Source organism: Pseudoliparis swirei, chromosome 9, assembly GCF_029220125.1.
Source record: "Pseudoliparis swirei isolate HS2019 ecotype Mariana Trench chromosome 9, NWPU_hadal_v1, whole genome shotgun sequence".
Classification (NCBI taxonomy): Eukaryota; Metazoa; Chordata; class Actinopteri; order Perciformes; family Liparidae; genus Pseudoliparis; species Pseudoliparis swirei.
Window position 1 is genome coordinate 10,549,963 of NC_079396.1, and position 26,689 is coordinate 10,576,651.

Sequence of the window (26,689 nt, forward strand, 5' to 3'; positions counted from 1 at the left end):
TATATATATATAAATAGACAGTATATGTGGGTGTGTGGCTCCTGCATATATATATATATCCTGCATATATATATCCTGCATATATATATGCAGGAGCTTGTGTATATATATTTATATACACACATATATATGTATATGTGTGTGGCACCTGCATATATATATATATATATATATATTAGTGTTGTGAAAAATAACGCGTTAACGCATTATGATTAAATTACAGGATTAATTAGTTAGTTTTTTTAACGCATTTAACGCATGCGCAGAATGAGTTTCCAATAGGTCTGTTGTTGGTCGTCTCTAACCAGCAGCATGTCATTTCTGTCTCTACGTGTCGCGTTCACATGTCTCGGCTCTTCGTCTCGCGCGCCGCAGAGCTCCGATGCCGGTGTGTGCGCGCACATCGGGACGAAAAGAAGTCACTTGCACCCCCCCCCCCCAACAACTCTTCTCGGCTCGAGCGCGGCAGAGCTCCGATGCCGGCGAACACTCTCACTAGCACCCCCCGTAGGTGGACGTCACAAAAGCTGACGCTACATATGGAGTGAGTACCAAACACCATCTCCCGGTACTCACCTGAGTAACTCACTGAAAAAGTTATGTGCACCCCTGTGTATAAATGTATATATCCGTCTTTTGTCATAAATCTTTATGTTCTCACAAAAATATACCGAGAATATCGGTAATATGTGATTAATCATGATTAATCCACAGAAACCTGTGATTAATTTGATTAAAATGTTTAATCGTTTCACAGCCCTAATATATATATATATATATATTAGGGCTGTGAAAAATAACGCGTTAACTCAGTTAATTAAATTACAGGTTTAACTAGTTTTTTTTTTTACGCATTTAACGCAGCCCTAATATATATATATATGTATATATATACACTGTATATATATCATGCATATATATCCTGCATATATATCCTGCATATATATGCAGGAGCTTGGGCAGAGAAATGAGGCTGTTTTCTTGCAGAACAAATGGAATGACAAAAGAAATCTTCTCCCAACTACATTGTGTGTTGTTAATACAAGACGGCACTAAACAATGCAATCCGCAGCCCTTCTCCTTGGCTTTCTTTATAATCCCAGGTGCTACTATGCTGGTGCATACCAGACACCATCATTCACTTGGAAAAATGGATGTCATAGATCTGAATTAGCAAGAAGGTGTCAGAGGTGGAAAGGCAGCAGAAAAGCCTCTGATTGCTTGCGTTGATTTGGAAGTACTTCCTGTTGTCGACGATGAGATGGTGGAAATCGATGATCTAATGCAAGACACAGGTGTCTGCTGGGATAAGATTTATTCAGGGTTTTTTATTTTCTAATGATACACATACAACGTAAACCTGATATTTGGTATAGCACATGAGGGAGCAATCATTTGCTCTACTCCATCCCTCATAGATGTTTTGGCCATATGCTTGTGCTGACCCCTCCCCCAACTATATCACCATACCAACTACAATCCCCAACCCCCAACATCTGCACCCTATGGAAATCAGGTATTGTTCCAAATACGGACTGCTCTTTTGCATCAGATACCCCCACCCTCCCCACCTCATCCCTCGGAAGCCCCACCCATCCCATTAGCAGGGATTTTCCATCCAATCCATCATCAGTCTTAGCCAGGGTCTGTGTGTCATAAGCGTTACCTTGGAAACCAGACTGGCTCGGTACGCGGCCAAAGCTTTCAGGTACTCTTTCTTAGCCGCCTCGGTTTTCCTCTTGTACCCCTGTGAAGAGAGAGAGAGAGAGAAATCAAAACGAGAGGCTTCGGGTGAGAGGAGAGGTTGACATGCTCATAAATGTGCAGACACACATGTCTGTCTCTAAATACACGCACACAGTTACACACAGATACTTTTTATCTAACACTTTCTTAAACACATCATTCACACACACATACACACACATGCACAGCCTTAATGTTTCTTTCCATCAGAACCAATGGTACAGAACACCTCTATTTCCTCATCACAGCACTAAAACTCCCTCATCTCAATGTGTCTCCATCTATCGTAGCAACACATCATTTCCATTCCAAACCACCTCGAGAAATGAACTGGAACTCTCTCTCTCTTTCGCTCTCTCTCTTGCCTTTCAGCTCCACAATAACACTTCTATCAGCATACCAACTGACATTAGTGATTCACCAGAATGGTTGTTGTCATTTGGCACATAAGGATGCGATCCCTGTATGAATATGAGTTTTGTTTGAAACTGTCTTCCATATTGTTATGCGATATACAAACCTCTGTTGTCATACAACTATTGGCTGCTGCAGGGTTTGAATGATCTCAGTGTTTCCATAAAGAATGTGGCTTGTATGGATGTGTTTTTGCATGCAGGAATTCTTCCCAGGCATTGTCTGTGTGGGATGTAGAGAGTCTGAAATGGGGCTATTAGCTATAAGAGCTTTAGGTCAAATGATTTCTATTATGCAAAACAAAAAAGAGAGAGAAGTATGTTTGTCAGTTGAAAAAGTTTGCATGCAAAGTAGTTTTTATGCAGGGCTAGATATCTTATTGTCTACTCCTGCTGATGCAAGCACTGGTGTTAATAGCAACATACACTATGTTATCAATACCTCAGCCTGAGAAAAACATGTTTTTTTCTTCAACCACATTAAAATTTTTATTTTGCGAAGGCAACAGCGCTTCTTAAAATGTTAAATGTTATCTCAACGCAACACCTTGCTTTATTAAAATACTGTAAGAATTGGCAAAATGCTTGATTTAAATCAGTAAATATCTGATCAAAGAAATGTATTACTAATTTGATGATGCTAGCTTTAGTTTCTTAACAATTGTACATACTTGGTGCTCATTTGTGTGCTCCATGTAATGCCACAGAGCTGATGCTCCAGAAGAAACCTTTTGTTACACAGTATCCTTTCTGAAAAGTAACTTCCTCATCCCAAGAGAATGGCTAATAGCAAAAGAGGCTAACAAATGTAGTTTATATTGGAGTTGAATACCCGTAACACAAAACACCATGACCCCCAATAACTCTGTCTTCATTAGCATATTACTCTTGCGCTGGAATTGACGTTAAATAGCTACAAAAACAATAGACCACTCTTTCTGAATAGCCAAGATGCCCTTCAGCTAAATCCAAGGACGAGACGATAGTGAGAGGTGTGTGTGTGTGTGTGTGTGTGTGTAGGGGGTCACTAATTCTGTATTCTTGGCAGGATCAAAATAGCAGGCGAGAGATATAAATAAGGAGAGTGGAAATAATAAGTTCACACATCCCTGCTTGTCGGAGGGCCAATGAAGATGCATGATGTGGAGGCATCAGCTATGAAGACTAGAGGGACACAGGAAGTGTGGATTGTACCCGGGCCTGGAGCTTTGTTTTGGCAAAGAAGATAATGTTAACTTTACTCTGTTCGATTTTTAGAAAACCCTTTTTTTTGCTCCACTGCTGAGAAAAACCATTGCATTGTGAAATTTGAAAACAAGTAGAGCACCACTAAGGGTTTGTTTTGCAGGTGAGCACAGGCACGTGGGTGTGAGTGAATCTGCCCACTGCATTAAAAAACAGTCGTAGACCTCGGAGATCTCCCCAGGTGCGTTTCTATTTTTCACATATTGACCCTTTTTTGTCTGTATATTGGCAAACTTGGTTTGTCTCCGTCCCTTCCTCCCCTTTGCTTGAATTAAATTTGGAAAGAAAATCATTTTTATGGGAGTCAGGGGACTGGAGATAAATGGATGGATTATCTTTAGAAAGAGAGGAACTAGCTCATTAAGGTGAGCTGTATCTCACAGCAATGTTCTGGTAATTACACAGCACATAATGCCAGGGTAAGGCTGCGTGCCTGTTGCAGCACACATGCCATCTACCGGTTAGCTGAGAATGTGTTTGTGTCAGTGTGCGTGCATTCATGTACATTTTCTGGGCAAGCATAGCAAATGTATGTAAATGTGTACCCACAGTATTAAATGTGTGTACATTTGTGCAAAAATGTGTCACATCTGGAGAGGATAGTTGTTCCTTAATTTTTCACGTCAATAACATGTATGTGTTTGCAATATTTTTTTACAGATTGCACTGTTTCCTCTTCCAATTTATTGATTCATATATTCCAGGTCTGTACCTGCTTCTGTTCCTCTCCAAGGCTGTCCCACATTGAGGCCACAATCTTGGAGACGTCCCCAAAGGTGGCATTGGGATTTTGTCCCTTGATGGCCGCCTGGGTGTCTCTGAAGAAAAGAGCATAGGCAGACACAGGTTTCTGTGGCTCGTTGGGGTCCTTCTTCTTCTTCTTCTTTTGAGGTTTGGGTTTGGGCTTCATCATTTCTGCGGCGGCCCGCTTCTCACTGTTTATCTGGAGGCAGAAAGAGGGATGGAAGACAATACATTGCTGGTCATAAATTAGTTGATGAAAATGTCTATTTTGCTTCAGCTTTCAGAGTATTTATGGACGTGGATAAGCTACTCTTAGTTTTTTGCAATGTTAAATATATATATTTAAAAAAACATCAGAATTAAGTCATGATGCCGAGCATCATTGAAAATAACCAACAAGAACATTCAATTAACGCTGAAAAGAGGAGTAAAGCAGCAGAGTTCTGCGAAGAGCAGCTGCAGCTTGTTCTGAGAAGAGAACAGATCAATTTATGGACATGGGTGAATGAAGACTAACAGGACGTCGGTGAGACGCCTGAGAGTTCAGCCTCTGAGTGGGGAGGGGTAGTTCAGGAGAAACTGGAAAAACATGAGATCGGCAGAAGAGAATCCTGGGATAATCACATTATTTGTATCCCTATATCAGTTAAATTGCTGGATTCATGGGTATTTGCACTCTTTATTTTTTTCTCTTTTTCATGTAGCTCACAAACAATTCAACTCTATGAGGAAACCATAACAAAAATAAAGATTACATCTATATTTTCTATAGGATGTACCCAATTGGTTTGTCAACAATAACACACCGGAGTCTCACAACATTTTCAGGAGGCAAAAAACATCTCACATCTGTGTGATGTACTCGATCAAATACACATGAATACATTTTCATTTTCTGTGCAGGGCTTTGACGAGGAGTCAAATCCAGGTCACCTGATCCTGGTTGTGATTCTATATGGAAATTTCCTTCTTTGCTGAGGAGAGAACACATCAAGCACGGGAGAAGGAGGGAGAGGAAGGGAGCAAGGAGTGAGAGAGAGAAAGATAAGGAGAAAGAGAGAGAAGAGGTGCAGCTGAGTGAGGATGGTGAGGAAGAAGTGACGGCTTGATGTTGCCATTAGTATCAGTGGAACATCAGCCAAATTTCTTGGTTGCTATAAAGGCAGGAAATAACAATCCAATTTCCACCCATATAATAGAAGATTTAATGACATGCTGAATATATAATGATACACATTGGTATTATGTGAAATGAAGGATGCTTATGTGCACTATTTATGGGTGAGGGGTTGTTGAGAGTTATTCAAATATAGCTTTGACTGAAGTGAGAGTGAACTCCTTTTTTGGCAAAGGCAGCCCATATTTAAGGCCAAGTTCCTATTTCATCATGTTGCATTTTAGAAATGTTAAACAGCTTTGAACATTTTCTTTTATAATCCTGTTGATCCTGGGTTTCAGTATTAAAACTCAGCGGGGAGGGAGAACAAACCATGAAAACGAATTTTCTTTTCGCACGTATCAAACAGCAACTTGAGGACATTTAAAGACGTTCACATCCGTCTAATGCATACTTATCACGGGATTAAGCAACAGCCATGTTTTCTCCTTTAACTGTCAATTGGAAAACAGGAAATGTCTGCCTTTGAAAATGTTATTGTTTCAGCAAAGCATTTGCAGCCAAACAAAATAGTTTATTCTACACAGCATGAAATTAACTAATCAAAATTCCAGGTCCAGGAGCACATTTGGCAGCTGAAGAAAAACTTCAAAAAATGGCTTTTGTGATGTGCGGAAATGAATGGATGTTCTCATTCAGGGTGAAGCGAAAGTATTGCTGGTCTATTTCACAGCTTACAGGTAATATTTATTTTTTCTGAGACTACGCCTGGTTTCATTAAAAAATAATCATCCCTCACTTTTAGGCAATGAGCCAGAAGACAGGCATTTGAAACAACATCTGTTCCACTCAAGCCTTTGAAGTAGAACATAGAATAAACTGAAGCTAGAGCTAATGGAATGACAAAATAGAAAACAAGAAGGCTAAATAATCTACAGAAAAATTCATATGTACAGAGGAAAAAATAGAGGAAAAGAGCAATGGCACAACAGCTTGCAGCTACATGCAATCAACCAGGAGAGCAAGGAGCATATTATTTCATTTCTTTATTTTTCCCTCTTATTGTTTCTCCCATTATTCATGTTTGTGAATTTATAGGAAGCCAGAAGTAATATCAATAAAGCCGAAAGACACAAAGGAAACAGTTGGCTCAACAGACTGTATCTCTGAAAAGAGTGCAATAAACTGAAACTCCACTCACGACAGAATAACAGTGAAAGGACAAATCCAGCCTGAGACACTCTGTTATGTACATAATCAATCTGGGATTTTCAATTTACTTTTATTTTCTGTCAGCCTGTCTTATCAACATTTACTGCTGTCCGTGGTTTCCTACATTTCCCAGAAGACCTTCAGAAATAAATAAATCTAAATCTAATGACATAGATATGCCCCAACCTGTCCATGTCCATGTCAGCATTGGCTCTGGGATGATTTAAAACAGTAGATGGCGTGTCAACATGAACACAAGCATTCATTCACATTCATATCATTTAGTTTACAACTCAACAAACAAGTTAAGTTTGCAGTCCCTCTCTTTGCGTATTCAACGTAACATCTCTATATATTTAAAATGTGTATCTATCTATATGTGTCCAGCTGTCTAAGCTACCGTTACCACGGCGCCCACACTGTCACTAACTGCACAACCTGAATAAATATTGTCAGACGTTTGCAAAAGTGAAAAGGAAGAAGCTAAAGCCTACAGATCCCAGTGTGGATGTAAACCCCATCGATGAAATTAAGGAACAACACTTTTTAATTAAAATGACTCAAATATTGGAACAATTACAAATGTCTAATTATTGTTAGTGGATAAACACATACCCTGCACATAAACACTAGATTTCATTGTTTTTTTCTTGCATGTGCAGAGAACAGTAATGATTAGGACGGCTGTTGTTGTCCTTTGAGAGAAAAAGAGTCACATCCCTTATTCATAACGCAACATCTTGTGGCTGCACTGCATTCTGGTCTATTTTCTGATAGTGTCAGTGGAGAGATTGGTTATCTAGTTCTTTTCTATGATGGATTTCTCTCTGTGCGACTGTTGATGCAAAATGATGAGTTTAAAGTAGCTCTTTGATCGTTATGTTCTCACACTGGATCTTGAAGTCTAAAATGTGTATTCTTCTTGTAACCGTTAGACATTTATTGCCTGTCCTGCATCTCTGTAGTTGTCCTCGAGATATCAGAATGTGACATTAGTCACATTTAATTTCAGGAACATAAACCGCAGCAAACGTTTACAGAGCTCTGCTTTAGGTCATTGTGTTCTTCTGCTTCTCTCACTCTCTCCTTTTACAGATTTTTTTTCTTTTTAGATGTAGTCAAAATAATCAAAATGTCCTTTGAGAAAAGGGGAATTGGGAAAATAATGTAACCTAAAACTGGACAGAAAAAAAATCATTTTATAGTACGTAATCAATACCTTTCTTGAAAAAATAATTCAATATAATAATTAAAACATTTTTTTTAACAAAAGAAGCCAGACTTCTTAAATGTTAAATCTAACAAGAACGCTGGCAATACATTGTAAACACTTTGATTGATTTAAAGAAGAATGTTTTAATCAATATCTATTCTAATGCAAATCTGAGGCAAATATTTGATGCCAGCTTTTTGCACATGGTAGTATTCAAAACGTCGTGCCATGTAAACATTTTGGTCTGTGCAGAAAAGGTATTGAGGTACAATGACACCAGAATATATTAAGTATAATTTTCTTTTTAGTTTTTTATGTTTTTCTTCAAACAAGAGGACACACTGCCCATTTACAGTGCAGATCAACATTGATGCTGTAAAAGAAATTCACTTTTAAAAACCACAATGTAGAGACGGCCCAAAACTGCACTGTTCTATCCAGGACATGGTGGTTTTACCTAGCAACAGAGGTAGCACACCTCTGTTGCTAGGTAAGACCACCATGTCCTGGAAAGAGCACTACGGTCTAAATATATTTTGTACACAGGTTACTAATTTACTCGCAAAAGACTGAACTATAGAGTCAGGCTAAGCTTCTCATCAGCGTTTCTGTTGTCTGAAGGCGGTGGATATGGGGAGACAGATGGGGAGGAGGGGGGTAGCAGTAATTCTGAATGGACAGTACTGCACTGGCAAGACAAGATTAGAATTGACAGCCTGATAACTGTGTCACTATCAAAACAGCAGAGAGAGAGAGAGAGAGAGAGAGAGGGAGAGGAGTGTGAGATGCGAAGGAAAAAGCGTGAGGGTTGATGTAGAGAGAGCAGATAAAAGGAAAAGGGGAGGAGGAGTGATGTAGAGAGAAGAGGGTTGATAACAAAAAGAAGGACGGGTGCAGACACAGAGGCTGACAGAGTTTAAGAGACATTAAATAAGACAATAAAATCAGGTAATAGTATGGAAGAATATAAAAGTGTTGGTCCAATCACAGCCTTCTGAATACATGCATCATCATCATAATCATCATCACCAACAACAACATCATCATATACACTGAGCAGCAAAGTAGAGAGTGCTGCACGGCGAATCGATTTCAAAAAGCCATAAAAACTAACAGGAACTACTCAGAGGTGATACACGGATACACTTTCTCTTTTTCCAGTGATGGTCATTACACTAAAGCATGATGCAGAGCACCAAGTCAAATCTGAATGCCATCCATTTCCAAAGTCTTTAACTCTTCTGTGGATTTTAAGCCAAACAACTGTAATATAGGAATACACACATAATCCCTGTCTTTCAGTGTGTTGTGCAGTTTGTGGCACAGAGTAAGTGTGCAAGCATCAACAGAGAAAACACGATTAACCAATTTTTACATGCTAGTTTTTGCAGGGAAATGTTGTCTGAATGTGCACTGAAGAATGAGACAATGTACGACAGCTACTCAGCAGCCGACTGTGAAACAGAAGAGGCTCTTTAAAACAGCAGTTCAAGAGCATCGATCAACAGTTGGTGGTGAAATAATTTTTTATTAAGAACCGACATGGAAAAAAAGGCAATAAAAGTAGTTTGAAGTAGGGGACTTTCTCAGTAATGAGAGCGCATATTGCATTGTTTTGCTCAGCTTTTAGCACATTAAACCTTTTAAAGTATGCTTGTTAAGAGGCATAATAACATGCAGTGTATTTTTTATTAAAATGATCACACCGCCTTGGTTAAAGGTGATATTATAAAAATTCAGAGCATCAAAATACCGACGTACAACTATTTGTAATGTAAGATTATTGGAGAGTTATGTCTACCAGAGCAGAGAATGAGGACATTCGCCCTCTGTGTGTGTTGTTAACAGAGCTGATCTTTTGCTTCGTATAGCGGGTGCTTGTTAGTGCATGCACGTCCCTGTGTGTGTGTGTGTGTGTGTGTGTGTCAATGGCTAGCTAAGGGCTACTGCTTTGCATATGCTCAAAATTTTCAATTCAGTGCCGTAAAAAATCCTTGGTATGTACACTACTTTCTGTGAAAAATCCCACAATGCAATCATGCAAAAATGACAGTACACCTGTTAGTGATAACACAAGATGATGATTCAGAACACAATCTCAATTTAAAAGTTCACTATGGCATTAACAGCTGATTACCATTATTATTATTGTTATTATCATACAGGGAGTGGGCAACGAGTCAACAAGACACATATTTTGGACAGAAAGCTTTTGCCAAATAGTGACCGTTTTGGTCACAAATGGCAATTACAGATGTAATGCTGATTTAGTCAGACCAGACCACGAGGAACTGGCGGAAAAACCCCGTTTAAGTGTATTGAAATGAACAAGCATTATTTCTATTGGTCATCCTTAAAACTGCAATAATAGATTTTTTTGTATCACTTTTTTTGTTGGCCTGATGAATCTAATTCCAATATTCATACTCCTTTTATCGAGAGTGAATTTTTACAATTGCAAAAATGGTATACGTGGCACATTGTAATAAATCTCAGTCCAAGCGCGGACCTCTCTGCACCAACATACTGAAGAGAAGCACGGCTTAGCGCAGCTGTTACAGACTCTAAGCCTTTGTGGGTTTATAAATAGATAAATGGCTGTGGTTAGAGAAGCAGCAGTGAGAATAATGTAATTTTAAGATGCCGTGTATAATTTTTCTGCAATTTCCACCACCAGCTATAACTCGCAGCCTTAAATAATAAGTGGGTTCCTGAAGGTTGTGTCGTGCAAAAGAAACATCAGGGCACGAAGTTATTGTGGCACACGTCTTTCATGCAAAGTCAGCGGGTTTAAAAATGTAAAAGCATGTTTGTCAACTACATCATCCATCTAGTTGTTAGATGCAGCTTGAGAGGATGCAGGCAGCACAGAAACGTACGATAAATGATGAATACAATCCAAAGTTTTTCCAACACCATGTATTTGAAATGAATTACAGCATCGACTGTGTGATGTGATGATTTTGGAGGAGAAGGAAGTATTTGTTAGAGTGGGTTTTGAGAAGGAGTAAGCAAGTCTTTGTTAAGTTTCCCTAATTAGGGCAGGGGATCATGTGGGCTTACACTTGTGTATTTATTACATGCATTTCGTTGATTTAAGATATCGGTTTCACCTCACATTTCAAAGTGCCTCTGTGTGTAATACTGTCAAGAATGTGGCCTAACAACATGTTGGCAGGCAAGCTGAGACTGTAAACAAAGCTGTTTGAGATCTAAATGATTCAACTTTGTCTAAACTAAGAATGCCTTTAAACGTCATGGTTGGAATCCAAAATACAGGATGCTTGTTAAAATTGTTTGTATATCATACAATGTGGAACTTAAACTCCATGTTCTATCATTTATTCATATCGTATACTACCTTTCAATTATTTTACAGGCACTAGTTTTGTCTTTGTGTGTTCCCGTCATCTAGTTCACCATGGCGCTCGATAGATTAGAATATGTCTTAAAATATATACTCATCTGGAAGCGATTACAGCTCCATGTCAGACTTCCCATCTGTAAGCAATGAGCAGGACTGTATGTCAAAGCCGCCGCACAGATCCCTGAGTAGAACCAGGCACTTGTTCAGAGAGCAGCACTCATCAAATAAAAACACAGCCTGGCCCAAACAATAATGAACCGGAAGTGCAGATTCATGATCACGATCTAAGAGACATCAAAGGACATCATACAGGCCTGGTCTATAAAGAGCCCATTATGGAATATGTATCAGGTTATGGTACAAGCCATTACAAATACACAAGGTTTTTAGAATGTGGAGTATTTTATTAATGTTTTAAAAACATGTGGGTTGGCACAACTGAGCGAGCTTTGTGGATTTTAAGTTCAACCAATATTCCAATATATAAGATATTTTAATTGAAACTCAAGCCCAAAGCCACTGCTGAACTAAACTGCATGATTTATTCGACTCTGGAAAATGACTGACAGCTCTGAGTAGCTCCTCCGTATGAGCTCTGCCTAAGAGCTCTGGACCTACTTAATCAGTCTAAAATTGCAAAGTTGAGGCCCTTGTATTTGGTAATGTGGTGAAAACAGTGGCAAGTGAGAGCTAATTAGATTAACGGTGGTTTAACGAGCTGTTGGGGGCCCCCGCAGATTGGATTTTAATAAATAGTAGCAAAAGCATCTGCTATGCACTTCCTGGCTCTGCTGGCATCCTAATTGGCCCCAGTGGGTTGCTGTAGCTCAGCACTGCAGTGCAAATTAGTCGGGGGAAAAAGCAAAATGCTTGTCCTCAGTCCAGGTAAAATCGTCTTTATGTTTGCATGGCTTCCCAGGCATTGCTTTATTAATACTAATACAATTTCTAAGACTTGTATAACAACAGAATGAATGTCCAGCACAAAATATATAATATTTTGAAGTCCAAATAAAACAGATTTGGACATATTCATCTTTTTATATTATTTGTTTTCAAGATGAAATGTTCCCATGATGAGGTCTTTGTAGAGGCAACAGCACAGAAAAAAAACAATGAATCAAACATGAATGAGCGAGCAGGGTTATTTCCATAGCAACAGCCCGAGGGGACAACTTGAACCCTTTAATGTGAGCTGGTGATGTCTCTTTGTAAACATCCACACAGCGGGGAGAGAAAGCCAATGAGAGAGCCTGGCAACAGAGGCATCACAGGGCAGCAACCTCTTGGTAGCAATCGAAGTTTCCATTATCTAGTGTTGAAAGGAACTAAAAGTGCTCTGAAATATTGTATTTGGGAGCATTTGGAGTTGATAAGCGTCTTTGTACCTCTCGTGTTAAGTGTCCAAAAACATTGAGCTGGTTTTCAGTGAAGCTGCTCAAAACAATATGCAAATGGTCAGGAGAGAGGGATATTTCAAGAAAGAAGTTCATTTTTGCAGACACAATGTTTTTTGCTGTTTTAAGAATCACTGAAGAATCGACATCAAAGCTATTTATACAAACGTTATTCCTCTTACACCAGGCAACAAATCAAAGTCATAATCTCTCTTGTACTCGTGTCTTATGTAACCTGCAACCAGTTGGCTTGTTCAGCTTCCAGCTGTGACCAACAGAAAGCAGTACGCAAGTGCACAAACATTACAAACAGCTATTACCATGGTTGCTTGTTGGTGGCCATAAACGCTCTCGACTAATTGTCATTTCACAAGTCTCGAACAGGGGAGAAATTTGTTTTCTTTGTCTACCGATGTGATGGAAATAGATTAGTCAATCTCCGCAAATCTACGAACTCTAGAAATGTTCTAGGAGTTAGGAGAATGCACGAGCTGAGGAGAAAGCCAGAGAGCTCAGGAAGAAACATCAGTGCAGTCTATAAATGACTGGAGGAGCATGTAGTATGCAATATAGAGTAAGTATAGAGTAGTAGAATAGTTCAGCACACCACAATGGTCTCAGCATTTAAAGGGAGCAACCTATAGCTTAAGTCTACAACCCCTCGTATTAACTTTCAATCTGTTCTCAGTGAAGTGCACAAAACATTGCATCCATCATTTCAGAAATAAAACCAGTCTTTAAAAGCTAAAAAAAACAAAAGGATATGAACCTGGACTTTTTGAGTCCTGAAACAACGCATCAATGACTGGGCAGTAAGTGGAGGCCGGCAGCACCAACGCTTGCAGGAGCAGGTATCCGTAATACTGTCTTACCAACACTTGTGTCCCAAACCTCGGTGGTTCCTTGGGCGAGAGTAATGGCTTCTTTGCACTGGGCCGTGCCATGCTATTGTAGAATCACAGAGCGGTTAATTGAAACAAATGACTCTAATAATGGGACATTATCCCCACAGGCTGGCTTTGTGGTGGGCCTAATTAGCGTTGCGGTGGTGGTGAGGAGGACGAGTCACCATGCTGATCTCTCAAAGGAAGCAGCAGAGGCCCCCTTTTGAGTGGGCAGTACCGGATTCTCGTGCTTGCAGCGCTTAAGGATGTCGGGCTTTTTCAAAACCAGCGTGGTAAATGTAAACATATCTAGTCTGCCCTGGGTCACCCGGCTCCGAGGGTGAGTCCCGCTCGGTTAAGTGAGGCTTCCTGAAGCTTCCAGACTGAGCCAGGAGTTTTGAGGACACAGCAAATGGACTTATCAAGTTTGAAAGGTCTGCAAATTAGGATTTCTTGCTTTATTGATGTGACTTTAAATGGCTTGTTTTTACCAATCGGCTCTTAAATCTCAAAGGTATTCATTATTAAATCATAAAAAACAGAAAAAGTAACCACCTAATTATAAACATTTTGCTTTATAAATGTTTTAGATTTTCAAAATAGCTGTCAATACATATTCCGTTGAATGACTAATTGATTAATCCACTCATAGTTATGATTATTGCCAACTCTTCATCTCACTGTCCTCTCGCATGCCATCTCGTTCCCCTTTGGAGCGGCAATGGCCCGCAACTAATATGACAACATGATATATTGTTTTCCAGATGTATTTTGATCACCACTGAAATCTGTTTTTGCCATTCCTAATTGTTTACCCTTGTACGAGATGATCCCAGAAAGTCAGCTGTAACGCAATGTTCAAATCTCTGTGACCAAGCTGTTTTAAATATTCATTAGTCGTAACAGTCGCCTAAGGTTATTTGAATTAGTGGCATGAATATTCATGAGCAGCAATGAATGTGCATTTGTTTTTAATGCTCAATCTGTTAATACTCTTCTTCATTACTCCACTCCGAAGCCTGCATAATAAATAAGCTGCACAAAACAAAGCTTTACATTTTTAAAGCTCAATTCTCTCGGAGGCCTATTTGTTTCAGTTTAAATGAAAAGGGAGTGCCCTACCAATTATCTCGCTGTCATTTCTCTTGACAGATACAAGACACATTGTTCTCCCCTGTTGTGGAGTGCAGCACTGAAGGGCATCTGTCTTTTTGTGAAATGAAAAGCCAGAAACAGAAAACATTTCTACTGTTACACAAAGTGATTTATCTGGGAACGTCACCGCGATGTCATTTCTATCCCAGTGAAAGGCAGTAGAGCAAGCGGGTCATATGAGATATGTCTAAAACCTACAATGAAAAAAAAGATTGCTGTTTCAATACGAAAATAAAGCACCAAAAAAACCAAATGAAGAAATCCAGCTACACTGAGCATGTGAAGTCAAACTGCTATTTATTTTTCTTTCTTCTTTTCATCCTTGATTAAGTCTATTTGAAGGCAGTCTTTCCATTTAGTTAGTAGGATAGTAGGCCACTAGGTTCACACTGTGCATTTTCATTTATATATTTTGTATCAATATATTTATCTGCATATAACAAGTTTGTGAACAATGTTGATAGGATTACTCTCAACATTGGATCTTTTTACTACCCCTGCGCTGTCAAACACAGCAGTCAATATCATTTTTATGTTGCTGCATTAAAATAGTTATGGCTTTTTTCCCCGCTGTCTATGTCCTAAATGCCAAGTGATGCAAAATAAATGTCCTTTCACAGTTTAAATGAAGTCAAGCTCATATAACCGTGTAGCAATCAGTGACTCTGACAAAGACTGATCCAGGAAATAAAGCACACACACGCACACACACACACACACACACATACTGTACTTGTGCACTATTGCACATACGTGCACTAATGCACTCAGTGTTTCTGTGTCATACATTTGGAAGGTGCTAAATAGGGAACAGTGTTGACCTGAGGGGAAAGGGGAGGGCGGGTCCTATGTTTATGCAACGATGATGACAAAGACTCTTTTAGCTAATTTTCTGGTTTGACATCTTGAAAATGTATTATTCGGTACAGTCTAAAAATATGGAGAATTGAATTTAGTAGCAATTAGAAAACAATCCGAATGTATCGTACAAGCTTATAACCAAACGGCCGAAATATTTTTTTTTGCAACTACCGAGGGAAGTCAAACATTTAGCAGCTAAAGATCCATAATTTTCCTCAGGACCTATTTGAAATTGAAGTAAATCTAAAAGGAGATTAAATACTACACATATTTCTATTAGATGTCCATCAACATTAATCTATATATAAATCAGAAAAATTGATTTGCTATACGTGTGTTAGGCACACAAATAATTTTACTTGGCGGCTGGTGGCATTAGACAGACAAACAAAACCAACAACAATCAACAGTCAACATAGTGCAAGAATTGACAGAACATTTACAATGGTATAAATTAAAATCAAAGTGCACAAACAGATAACAGTGCTGTGGACAGGGTACTGTAAGTACTGTATGTGTGTTAAAGTTGCTAAAAATGCTCCAATAACAGCTTAATGAAGTGCTACATGTCAGAGGTGTGTCTGCCATCTTGCTGTGAAGTTCTTCTGCCCTCCAGTGAACAAAAAACAACAACAAAAACCCAAACAATCGATCAAAAAATATGTCAATGCAGGCTTAAAAAATCATAATAAAAGCAGTATCTTCAGCCCACAACATTAATAATTGATATTGAATATCAAAACTATAGCTTGTCCCAACAATGGCCTGTCACGCATCTTGCCAACCATATTAATAGAGCACCACATGTTCAACAAAACTGAAGAAACTTCCCACCAGGAGTGATCTGACTGAATGTGTGACATAAACTTGTAAAACTGACAGCTGTTTTTTTGACAGCAGGGGTTTTCCTCCTCCGTTACCAGCCTCATTAGGCTGGTAATGAGTCAGGGGCTGGTGCTCTGTCTCAATATTTAAACGTGCTGGCGCCCCTCAAGGCTTCATGTTGGGGCCGTCCTCCACGACCCCTCATTACCATCCGCTGGTGGGTGTCCCTCCTCCTTTATTTTGTTCAAAGCGCTAGATCTTGCTTGCGTCTCCCCTCGGCTGTAGTCTCAGCCAGACCTGAACGATCAGGGGGCTTGTTGAACATGGGACCCCTGGTGCCACCTTCTCCCCGAGCGCCGGGGTGGCAGGAACGCTGACAGCTAAGGGTGAGACGGGGAATCTCCGTCTGCAATGAGCACTCACATGAAGATGCGTTACATTTCGCAGTATCCAGTCATCCAAGACTTGACCCTTTCTTCCTTGAATTGACAGAGTAGGTCAGCGTTGCTGGGAGGAGTTAAGAGAATGTAAAAGCATTTCTGATTGTCAGCTCTTTCTTTTAGAATGCCAATGATCCTTCAGCTTGTTGGAGTCCTTGTAAATGGTGCAATTTCAAGTCTGAGTAATGGTTCAAAACTGTCAGTTAAGACTATTATGAACAACATGCCACTGCAGCAGAAAGGATCAAACCCTGCACCTGAACAAGTGCCACTTCTGCCAGTTGGAAATAAAAATATAAAAACCGAACCTCAATATACATGAAATGTTCAAGCTTTCATATTTGCCTAATACTCAAAGCAAGCTTTTGACACCTGTTTTTTCCCCATCTGCTAGGCTTTTGATTCACCAGCTAATATTTCTTCTTAAGTAATAAATTTCGCTGAAAAAAAACAAGTGAAGTTCTGCTTGCCAGTAATCATTAGATTATTATATTGTCAGCCATAAATGAGCATACATTACAGACTTGATAACTACCGTGACGAACTGATGCAAAATGATGTGCGATTATGTGCGTACAGTATGCAGAGTGGAGATGATGGTCAATCCGCTGCTCTCACTGCGGTCATGATTTAACTGTGTTTGCTGTAGGATCGATGTGTGCTGAAAAAGAGAATCCCAAAGCAGGGAGAAGTTTACAGAGCGTTAGCCTCGGGCTAAATGTTGTACAAAAACCAGCAACAACCTCCCCTGAGATGAAGCGTATCTGTTGCTCCAGCTGAGCTTGTATTTGTAGGAGGTTTATATGTGCTCTGAAGGATAGCTTTTATTGAAGAGGAGTGTATCCTTAAGGTAACGCTGTTGACAGTTCATTTGCTTCTTCAGCAATGGTGAAAGAAGGCAGTTGAATGATTAGCGTTTTGGTTTTCCATCCATCTCCTCCATGTTTGTTGGTTTACCAAAAGGCGTGTGTTACAATAGAATACTGCAACGGTAAAGGCTTGTCTCTTTATTTCCAACCTCGGTTTCTTGAGAGAGAATATTTCCATTTAACCGCATTACTCTTCAAGCATTCGGCAGGAATAAATTACATTTTCTTATTATGCCTTTATCAGTATGAAATTAAGGTTGATTGACTTTGTTGGGGCAACATCAAATGAAACATCCCTAATGGAACCAAAATGAAAATAATGTCATCTTCAATTGCTTGACAATATTTCTCAATATACAGCCTACTTTTCTATTCCGCAGCCTCAGAAATAAGCTCCTCTTGTCCCAGGAGATAATAAATGAATTGACCCCCCTCTCACAGACCCACAACCACACAAACACACACACACACACTCACACACCCACGCACGCACGCACACACACACACACACACCCACACATGCACACACACACTCCAACCCCCACAAACCCCCTCCTTCTTCCTTATCGGTCATCTATTTTTCCAGAGTAAGCTATTACTTGCTGAGGTTGCTAGGCAACACAAAATATTAATAGCAGCTATTATTAGCCAGACTCTGCTAGAGTAGTACTAAAATGTGGAAGTGGGAAACATGAATGTGTTACATAAATCTCTGGACCTTTCACAGTGTGTGCAAGTCTCTGTTTGTGCTGTGATTTATTGCAATGACGGTTCATGTATGAGAAAAGGGGGTGTGAAATAAGAAAATGGAACATTACCCTGAAGGGCTATTTGAAAATAAATAATTGCAAAGGTGAAACAAAAGCTGTTTAAGAAGCAGGCCCTCCCTCTACGTTTCCTTTGAGAATGCTACTGGCTTAAAAGAGCTGCTTTGTTACATATACTGGCGCATGGACACATTACTATCAACTTTTTACAGAAATACTGCATACATGCATACCGTTTGCTCTAAAATCGACTCATCCACATTATTGTATTGTATTTTCAAAACCCTCCATCGACACGAAAAAGCAGATTGACTGAATATGCTCCGGTCAACAAGATATTTCTCCTGCACCAAACATATTCAGCACAGTAGCCAATGGATTGTGACCTAATCCTAAAGACTGGCTTTAGTGGAGGCCGTAGCTGCCTCACATGGCAAAAAAATGAAGCTTGCAATTGATGCAGTTTGATTCTGAAAATCACATAAGACCTGATTAACGGAGGATAAATGCCACGGATGATCACATTAAAGCATTAATATTCATGATGGAGGGCAGAGAGAGAAAAAAGTAATATTTATGTCAGATGAAAGTATATAACGTTGAATAATTCACCACACAGGACATCTATAATTCATCTGGTTCGATCCTATGATTAAAGCATTTGAATGTGTTCGCCAGGGGTGTTTACATGTTCAGTCTGAAGCATGTTTAACACAAGAAAAAGTCCCTTTACTGGAGGGGAGAGTAGGGGTCCTCAGCATCCTTTTGAAAAGAGAAATCAGCTGACAAGGGATATCTCCCTCTCCCCCTCAAGATTCTCTGTTCAAAACATTGAACCCCCTCCATCCCTCCGCGTTCCTTTTTTGCTTTGCAGATCATAACGAATGAAAATGTGCAGCGCCGAGTTTCTTGTTCCCTTTCTTGGCTCACTTTGAGGCAATGACATCTTTGAGTTGTGCAGCTGAATTCATATTAAACGAGCTGTGTTGCAAACTTCTCATATGTATAAATGTTGCATGTATTGCTTCCCTGTTCTCAAAATGGACTAATTATCGCATTAATAGATCTGCTATTAAAAATAAATAATCAGAGATAATTGAGAGCTGCAGACGGAAAAAGTATTATATTTACTGCTTCGTTGCTGCATTGTTGATTGTATCTGTTAATTTCTAGAATGGAGTTTCTCTAACTATAATACTTTAAAATAACTTTTGGAAACATTTTAAGAAAACTGATTTTTCCATAACAAACCTGTGAAACATTCAGAGAAAATGTTCAGTGCGCTGAGTTGCTGGCGGACCTCCAGCCCTCTGACCACAGAGACTAATCGCCCACCACAGCCCTTGACATGCACTATCACTAAGGGCCGCAGCTAAAAGGAGGCAGACAGAAGGAGGTGTACTCACCGAGTGCATGGGCCCAGAGAGGAGGTGGGTGTCCTGACCTAGCATGTTGGACATCATGAGGGCGGGCAGCTCGGGGTAGGAGTAGGTGTTGAGCAGGCCATTGTGAGGCAGGGAGTGGAAAGGGTAACCGGATTCGTGCTCCATAAGGTGCAGCAGAGAAGGGTCGGCGTGGTTGGGGGGTGTGATAGGGGGGATCTCGTAGTCTTCATCCCCTGCTCCTCCGCCACTGCTGCTTCTTCCATGACTGGAGTAGCTCTGGAAATGCAGAGAAAAGATTATTTTAGAAGAGAATAAAACTGCAATCACAGCAGCTTTTCGTCATTTGCTGCATTCCCAGGGTTACAAGAGGCTAATTTGTTACCAATGCATATTAATAAAACAAAGGAAAATGCCAGTGCAGGTCCCAGATAGACTTCCATATGTGTGGGCAAATTAGAGTCCAACCCACCGACACTAATTTGCCTTTGGAGGCGCGCAGAGGAAAATCTAAATGAACGGGAACGTGGCAACATAGGAATGTCCCGTGCCTCAAAACAGTGCAACATTTAGTTACAGCATAAATAAAATAGGGGGCTGGTTTTATCACTTGAATCTTAACCGTACTGCTTCACTGCATTTCAATGGCAGACTGAAGTTCAGGAGAGGAACAAAATCTGTTCCGGTGTAATTAAAAAGCTTCATAATTGGCTTTTACAATGCACCTGTTGCACTTTGTTGTTCACATTTGTGTTCGCAGCAGACACTGAACTGCAGCAGTCACTTCTGACTGTTTTGTTGAAAATAAAAATAATTAGAAATGCAAATTGTTCTTCTTACAAAAGTGTAAAGAATTAATTCAACACAAACATACACAGCAAATGAATTAGAGTTAGACAACAACAGCTGCTGTACAGAATAATTTGCTTTAGAAATCTTGACAGCTTTAAAGCGACAAACTGTCACCCTGCACGCCTTTAAAATACAGTTAATCAAATTCATTATGTGGAAAAACCCCATTGACACTCAATGGCTATTTTATAATCCCATTATTATGTTGCCAATCATATCTTTTTGAAACAAAGAAGTGGACTGAACAAACCTTGCATTTATCATTATGAAATATGTCCAGTAGGTCCAAATGACCCCCTCCAGGTAAAACAGCACAGATTTTATGGCACTAATAAGGTGATACATGAGCGAAGCCTGTGCTTGTCTTTTCCAGGGCCTATCTTGACATAATATTACGCTGAGAAATATGGTTTTGTGCTCTCAAAAAGCATACTGAGGGTATTCACAAGGGAATGAAAAGCAATTTTGTCAGAGGCAATCTGATGCCAACTCCCCTTTATAATGACTGAAGAAAATTAATCATCACAAATAATATTCCAGTGTCAGCCATTCAAGAGCTTTTTAATAGAATTTGTATTATTCATGTCTCGTGGTACACATCAACTAGTCCGTTCTGCAACATTTCAGAAATCAATTCAATATCATCTTCGTGTAGGCTGTCATCTCGCCTGCCAGTGCAGCAATTCATCTTGCAAACAAATACTTTTAGCAAACAAATGGCAAGAAACGTCTAGGAACAGCTACAATGTTCCCACAAGCAGAACTGGTGCTTGAAGATAGGATAAAAGTCTCATAATGTGCACTATCATTAGGGAGAAATACTAATAATAAGAGGGAGTAGCATACTATCAGGGGGTGATGTGCTGTTTTCTCTTCCCATAACACTCACTCTTGGTGCTTGTTCAGAACTGTTATCACTGCCAATTTCTTTTCCCATGATAAAGGTTTTGCAAATGTGTCTTTGTCGTTGTTTAGTATTATTGTTAACAAGCATACGCGGTAGGTTACATTCAATAAACAAATACAAACAAATCTCCCTGGTTTGTGGATCTGGAGCAAATCAGCTGGTTCTAGTTTCTCAAAATGAGTATGTTGCTGCTTCTCTTATTCATCCAAAATAAACTGAATATTTCTGTGTTTTTAGACTAAACTAATACTTGAAGATATCACCTTGGATTAATCAATTCATTGAGGAAATAATTAGAGGATAATGACATGTGTTTGGAACACTAGTCTGTGGTTGTCTCATTGACATAAGCACTGCTTCTCAATAAAGCTAGGAAACTCAACCCTTTGTCCTCGCTATGAAGATGAAATGAAAGAGAAGGAGAGCGTTAACACGTTGACGTATGCACCAAGATTTAAACGCTGTCAGAGGTTATTTTACGACCGTGCCTTTCATCGCTTTGGTGAATTCTTATTTTCTTTACAGCTTCTTATGATGCCCTTGGAGATAAGACGCGGGACAAGGACATCACAAGTTTAATATTTTCAAAAATAGATAAATAATTCATAAATATGCTGTCTTCCAGGACATGGAGAAGAGAGGATAAAAGAGAGAGGGGTCAGAAAGAGATGCCAAATGTTGATTCAGCCTTCTCTTTCTAACCTCCCCCCTCTCCCTTCTAGAGGTGACATTTAAGCAAATCTGTCATTTTCCTGTACAAGCACGTCCCTTTGGACCGTTGCAGAATCTACAAATCAATTAATTCCTTATTTTCTTTCTGTAACTTCTGCACGACAGCACCACGCTACTTTTGTACATCAGTTGTGATAAGACATCAAAACACCATATTGCTTTAACTTAGTTTATAGATGTGAGATGTTGCTCTTTGGCATATTGACAATCATACATAAAGCAGAACCTGCTTCCCTTGGGGAAAAAAGGACAGAGATATTTTATGGAAGACCGAGACTGACAAAAAGTATACAACGTCTGACGTTCTACACTTAGATCACATAAAACACAAACTGGTTTTCAGAAAAATTTAAGGAAAAAATGTTTTCCACTAAACTCGCTGTTTGACTTGAGCCTACAATTACTTACATTCACAGAGTCAAATGCTTCTTCAATACATCGTGCTCTATTGAATAAGACTTGCAACGAGCAACTGCAACCAAACACTCATGTTGAAAGTATTTACTGACTTAATTCATCAAGTGAGAAGTAGAGACATTTTCTCAAGGACTTCTGTACAATCTGACATTTTCGACTTTGCAACCAGAGGAGTCGACCCCCTGATGGCATTCAAATGCACGTTCGCATTGGCTTCACTTTCCAGAAATGGAGGTCGTGGCCCGACCTGTACTTCTCTTTGCTTTAAAGAAGAATAGCAGCTGAAAATATCTCTCTTGCTGAACTTGAGTGGTTTAACTTCTCACCATGCTGCAGTGATGTAGAAGTGTACTGCAGTGACAACACTGTTGTGGTTTGGTGTGCGGAGCAACCGGGCACACCTCTGACCTCCCACAGACCCACCTAGAGGAGAAGCAGAACTGAACGTTTCAACCGGAGAGGTCAGTAAAACACTGCTTCTCAGTCTGGCTGTCTTGGAGATGGCTTACTCATATATACCATAAGTTAAGTTGATTTAGTATATAATATACACCGTATTGTAGTTTTTTTATTTAATTGTTGAAGCACAAAAAGTAAGGTATCACTCAAAGATACCAGTCCAAATCATTCGGATTGGACAATAACATTATTTTACTCTGTAATCCTTTTCCTGGTTTCAATTTTTCTCTTGGTTTGTGGACACAGAACAAACATGCTAACGTCTTCATTGCCTTCTAAATTAACGATTAAAGATTGGGGCTCATGAATTGTTCGGAAGATAAAGATACAGTAAACCCTTTGAGGCTGAAGAAGTCTCTTTAACATAACAGCTCTAACTTTTCAAGTTATCTTATAAAGGAATCTTAAGTGTCAACAAATCAATCAGCTCAGCTTAAATATTTCTTCACACAAATGCCTGGGAAGACGAGGTGAAGTAATTCGCTTGGCGATGGAGTCACGGCCGATAAGGTGTTCAGTTGAAGGGAGCAGAATGAATATGTTGCACCGTACACCAGAGAGCCTGTCATGGCTGATGGGGGGCAAATTGTCCAAAGACAAGAGCTGTCTTTAATAGACTTTAAATGTGTCAGTCACTGAAGCTGTATTAACAAAGTGTTTCCTGTAATACGAAACACGGAAATGCTTGAAAAAGAACTAATCAGAAAAAACCCCAATGTATATGTCATAAAACTGTTAACTTTGAATGAGTATACAGTGTCCTATGGAAAGTCATCCAGCCATATGCTACTTTGTGAGAAAAACTGACAGCAGCATGATTTTGGTGACAAACAACAGCTGGCCATGCATACATAAAGGTTTTCACGTCCACTCGCTGTATTTCAGATAGACGGATGGCAACAATAAATCTTTAAAACATCTTATGGGGAATTTCAAAATTCACCTTCAAAGATCAACCTTGGAGAGCCGAGAAAGGGTAGAAATCAAACTCATCATCAGCGGGTGTTGAATATTGAGGTGTGCGGCACAAGTGACCATTACAGTGACGGTCTGCAGGGTCCACAAAGGCTATCTGACCTGGCTTTGACACGACAAGGAACTCCATTTGGGTGATGTATCAAGGGAAGCAGACAGAGCAGTACAATAGAGAGAGAATGGAATAGCAGACCCATCGGGCTGACTGACAGCAAGACAGAACTGGGATAAGTGAAGTGTGCAAGGGGGGGAGGGATACCACGACTGATAGTAGCTCAGGGTCATTCGCAGCGTCCGTTACCAAAGGTGGGCTATGGTGTGCTTCAACCAATAGCAGACGAGTGAGCTAACCTCTTCCATGCTCCCCCATGCACTGGTAATTCTCTCAAATGTCACATCAAAATGGATCTCATTTAGGTGAGTAAAAAGGACCTGACTCTCCATTGCAGATGTGGGAGGACTTGTGCTGGATTGCACCTGAACTCTGAATAAACTGCTGCAAAGGAAGTGTTTTGACAAGGTGTGAACACATTTAAGTATATACATTTTTTTTAAAAGAAATAACAATAAAAAATCAGTTAGAAATCAAAGATGAAGAGAAAAATTATCTCTGATCATTTTCACCGGAACCGAGATAAATAAACAATTCTTCAATGTTTGAACCAACGACTCTGGTATGGGGAGCAGTACTGTAGTCTTACACATTTCCTATTCTTATTCATTAGAGAGAATCATATAAATAAATAAAATATGTTGTCTCGCAGTTACTCATCTCCCCCAAGGGAACATGGAAGCCCCAGTAATCACATATGGCACAATAGCTCGCCCATAATCTCCTTTATTTTTATTTTCATGATGTCACTCTCTTTAAGCCCCTTGCTTTATGAGTCGCAAACGGAGTGGAGAGGGGAGAAGAGGAGGAGCAGAGAGGAGAGGAAAAAGCAAGGGAGGGGTGAAAACAAATGATGTGGATCCCTCATTGTTCTTTCTCTATGCCCTCATTCCAGTCAGGGTAATAAGAGAACATTGTGATTTACTGTCAGTGAAGCGCAAGAGTGCATCAGAGAGAATCCGCTGCGGCAGGGGCCATTAAAATAGATTTAACTTCCCACAGTATTAGGCCAGATGTCTACACTTCTATTATATTTCAATCAGCCATGACCTTGGTCTCTATATGATGAGAAAGATCACTGGGATAGAGAGAGTGAAAATAAACGGGGAAAACCAATAGAAATATCAAACTACTTAGTCCCACTAAATCCATCTGCTCCACTGTGCAGCAAATACAGAGAGGCTGGGACAGAAATAGAGCCAAGGTTTCAAGTTCTCTTAAAAGAGTGTATGAATCATTGAGTGCACTCTCGCTGCTGATAAGTTAGAGGTTTTTTTGTCGGGGGAGTGCTGCTTTTCTGAGGGGTATGTATTTGAGGAGGGATCGAGGGAGTATGGCAAAAAGAGTGGGACATTGGGTTGTTTTGATCTTAAGAAATCGTGAAAGATGAATCTGTTCATATTCCTCGAGCGAAGGGTAAATGTTTTCTCATCGCCATGGATCCCTCATGTTGAACATTCCCCTCTAATATTTTGTCAACCTGTTGTTAAACTCTAAACAATCTCAATAAAACCATTACATGTTCATTTTTTAAATAAAATCCTTCACTCTGCGGCGGTGCGAGGATTTTCATCCTTTTCCAGCTCCATGAAAGCAGAGCAGCAGTCATAGTATGTTCTAGTTCAGAGGCTGATAGTAATTGGACTTATTGGCTGACATGGACTGACCTACATAAGGAACGACCAATCCTTGGTTTCAAATGTAACTTACAATCCCTCCTAGCATGGGCTGTGTGTTGTGGTGATGTTCTCTGATGTTCCTCCAGCATTGTTTTCAGATATGATTCCCCAGTGCTGGTTTAGAGTTGAAAACTGTTTTCAGCCTGAATCCATGCTACTGAACTTGTACGCTCTCTTGAAATCTAAATAGACACCGTACAATATGTATCTCTTCTTCATTCCTGCGACCTTGCCAGCGGCTCCGTATGGCCTCAAAGAGGGAGTGAGATGTGTGTTGGCGTTTCTAGACCCTCAATTTTAATTTTTCATCGTTTGTCCCCCCAAATTTGCGCGTTAACAGGTATGGAAAGAGAAACACTTTGAGTGAAGTTGGGGTGTTGTAAAGTGAGGAGAGTGTTTTTGTGGTGGTAGTGGAGGGGTATAACGGTGCACTGTGAGTCACTGTTAAGGAACGATGTCTTTTCACATCAGAGAGAGAGAGAGAGAGAGAGAGAGAGAGAGACCCTTCATTGATGGTGTGGGGGACAAACCACAACCAGTTGGTTTTACAAGCCCGACAACATCTGATTGACAAACAGCAGAATTATGCATCTTTCTTTTATTTGATTGATATTTAAAAAGTCAGACATTTTAGGAATAAATTATTCAAATATAAAAGATTCATACCACCTTCATATCTCAAACGCAAAATATTAAGGTTAATCAGAGTGGTATTAATCTTCTCATCTAATTTTTGGAGAGAAAGTGAAGAAGTGCATTTCCTTGAATGCCAAACTATGCCTTCAAGTTGTTTCAACTTATTAACACACTTCCCAACATGCATTGTATTTCAGATAACATTTCAGAGTCTTCACTTTTGTGATTTGAAAGAAGTTTATTGTTGTAAAATATCTGTTTACAGAGAGGTCACATGGTCTTC

General features: G+C 39.7%; 1 protein-coding gene across 3 annotated transcripts in view; it reads right to left on the reverse strand.

Annotated features, from left to right (window-relative positions):
- The window catches only part of LOC130199694 (thymocyte selection-associated high mobility group box protein TOX-like), a 72,534-nt gene that overhangs the window by 4,870 nt on the left and 40,975 nt on the right, over positions 1-26,689 (reverse strand). For all 3 annotated transcript variants that reach the window (XM_056423410.1, XM_056423409.1, XM_056423408.1), the window contains 3 exons: positions 19,662-19,916; positions 4,117-4,347; positions 1,667-1,747 (listed from right to left, as the gene is read on the reverse strand). In XM_056423410.1, coding sequence (XP_056279385.1) covers positions 1,667-1,747; positions 4,117-4,347; positions 19,662-19,916 — 567 coding nt within the window. The remainder of the gene's footprint in view (positions 1-1,666; positions 1,748-4,116; positions 4,348-19,661; positions 19,917-26,689) is intronic.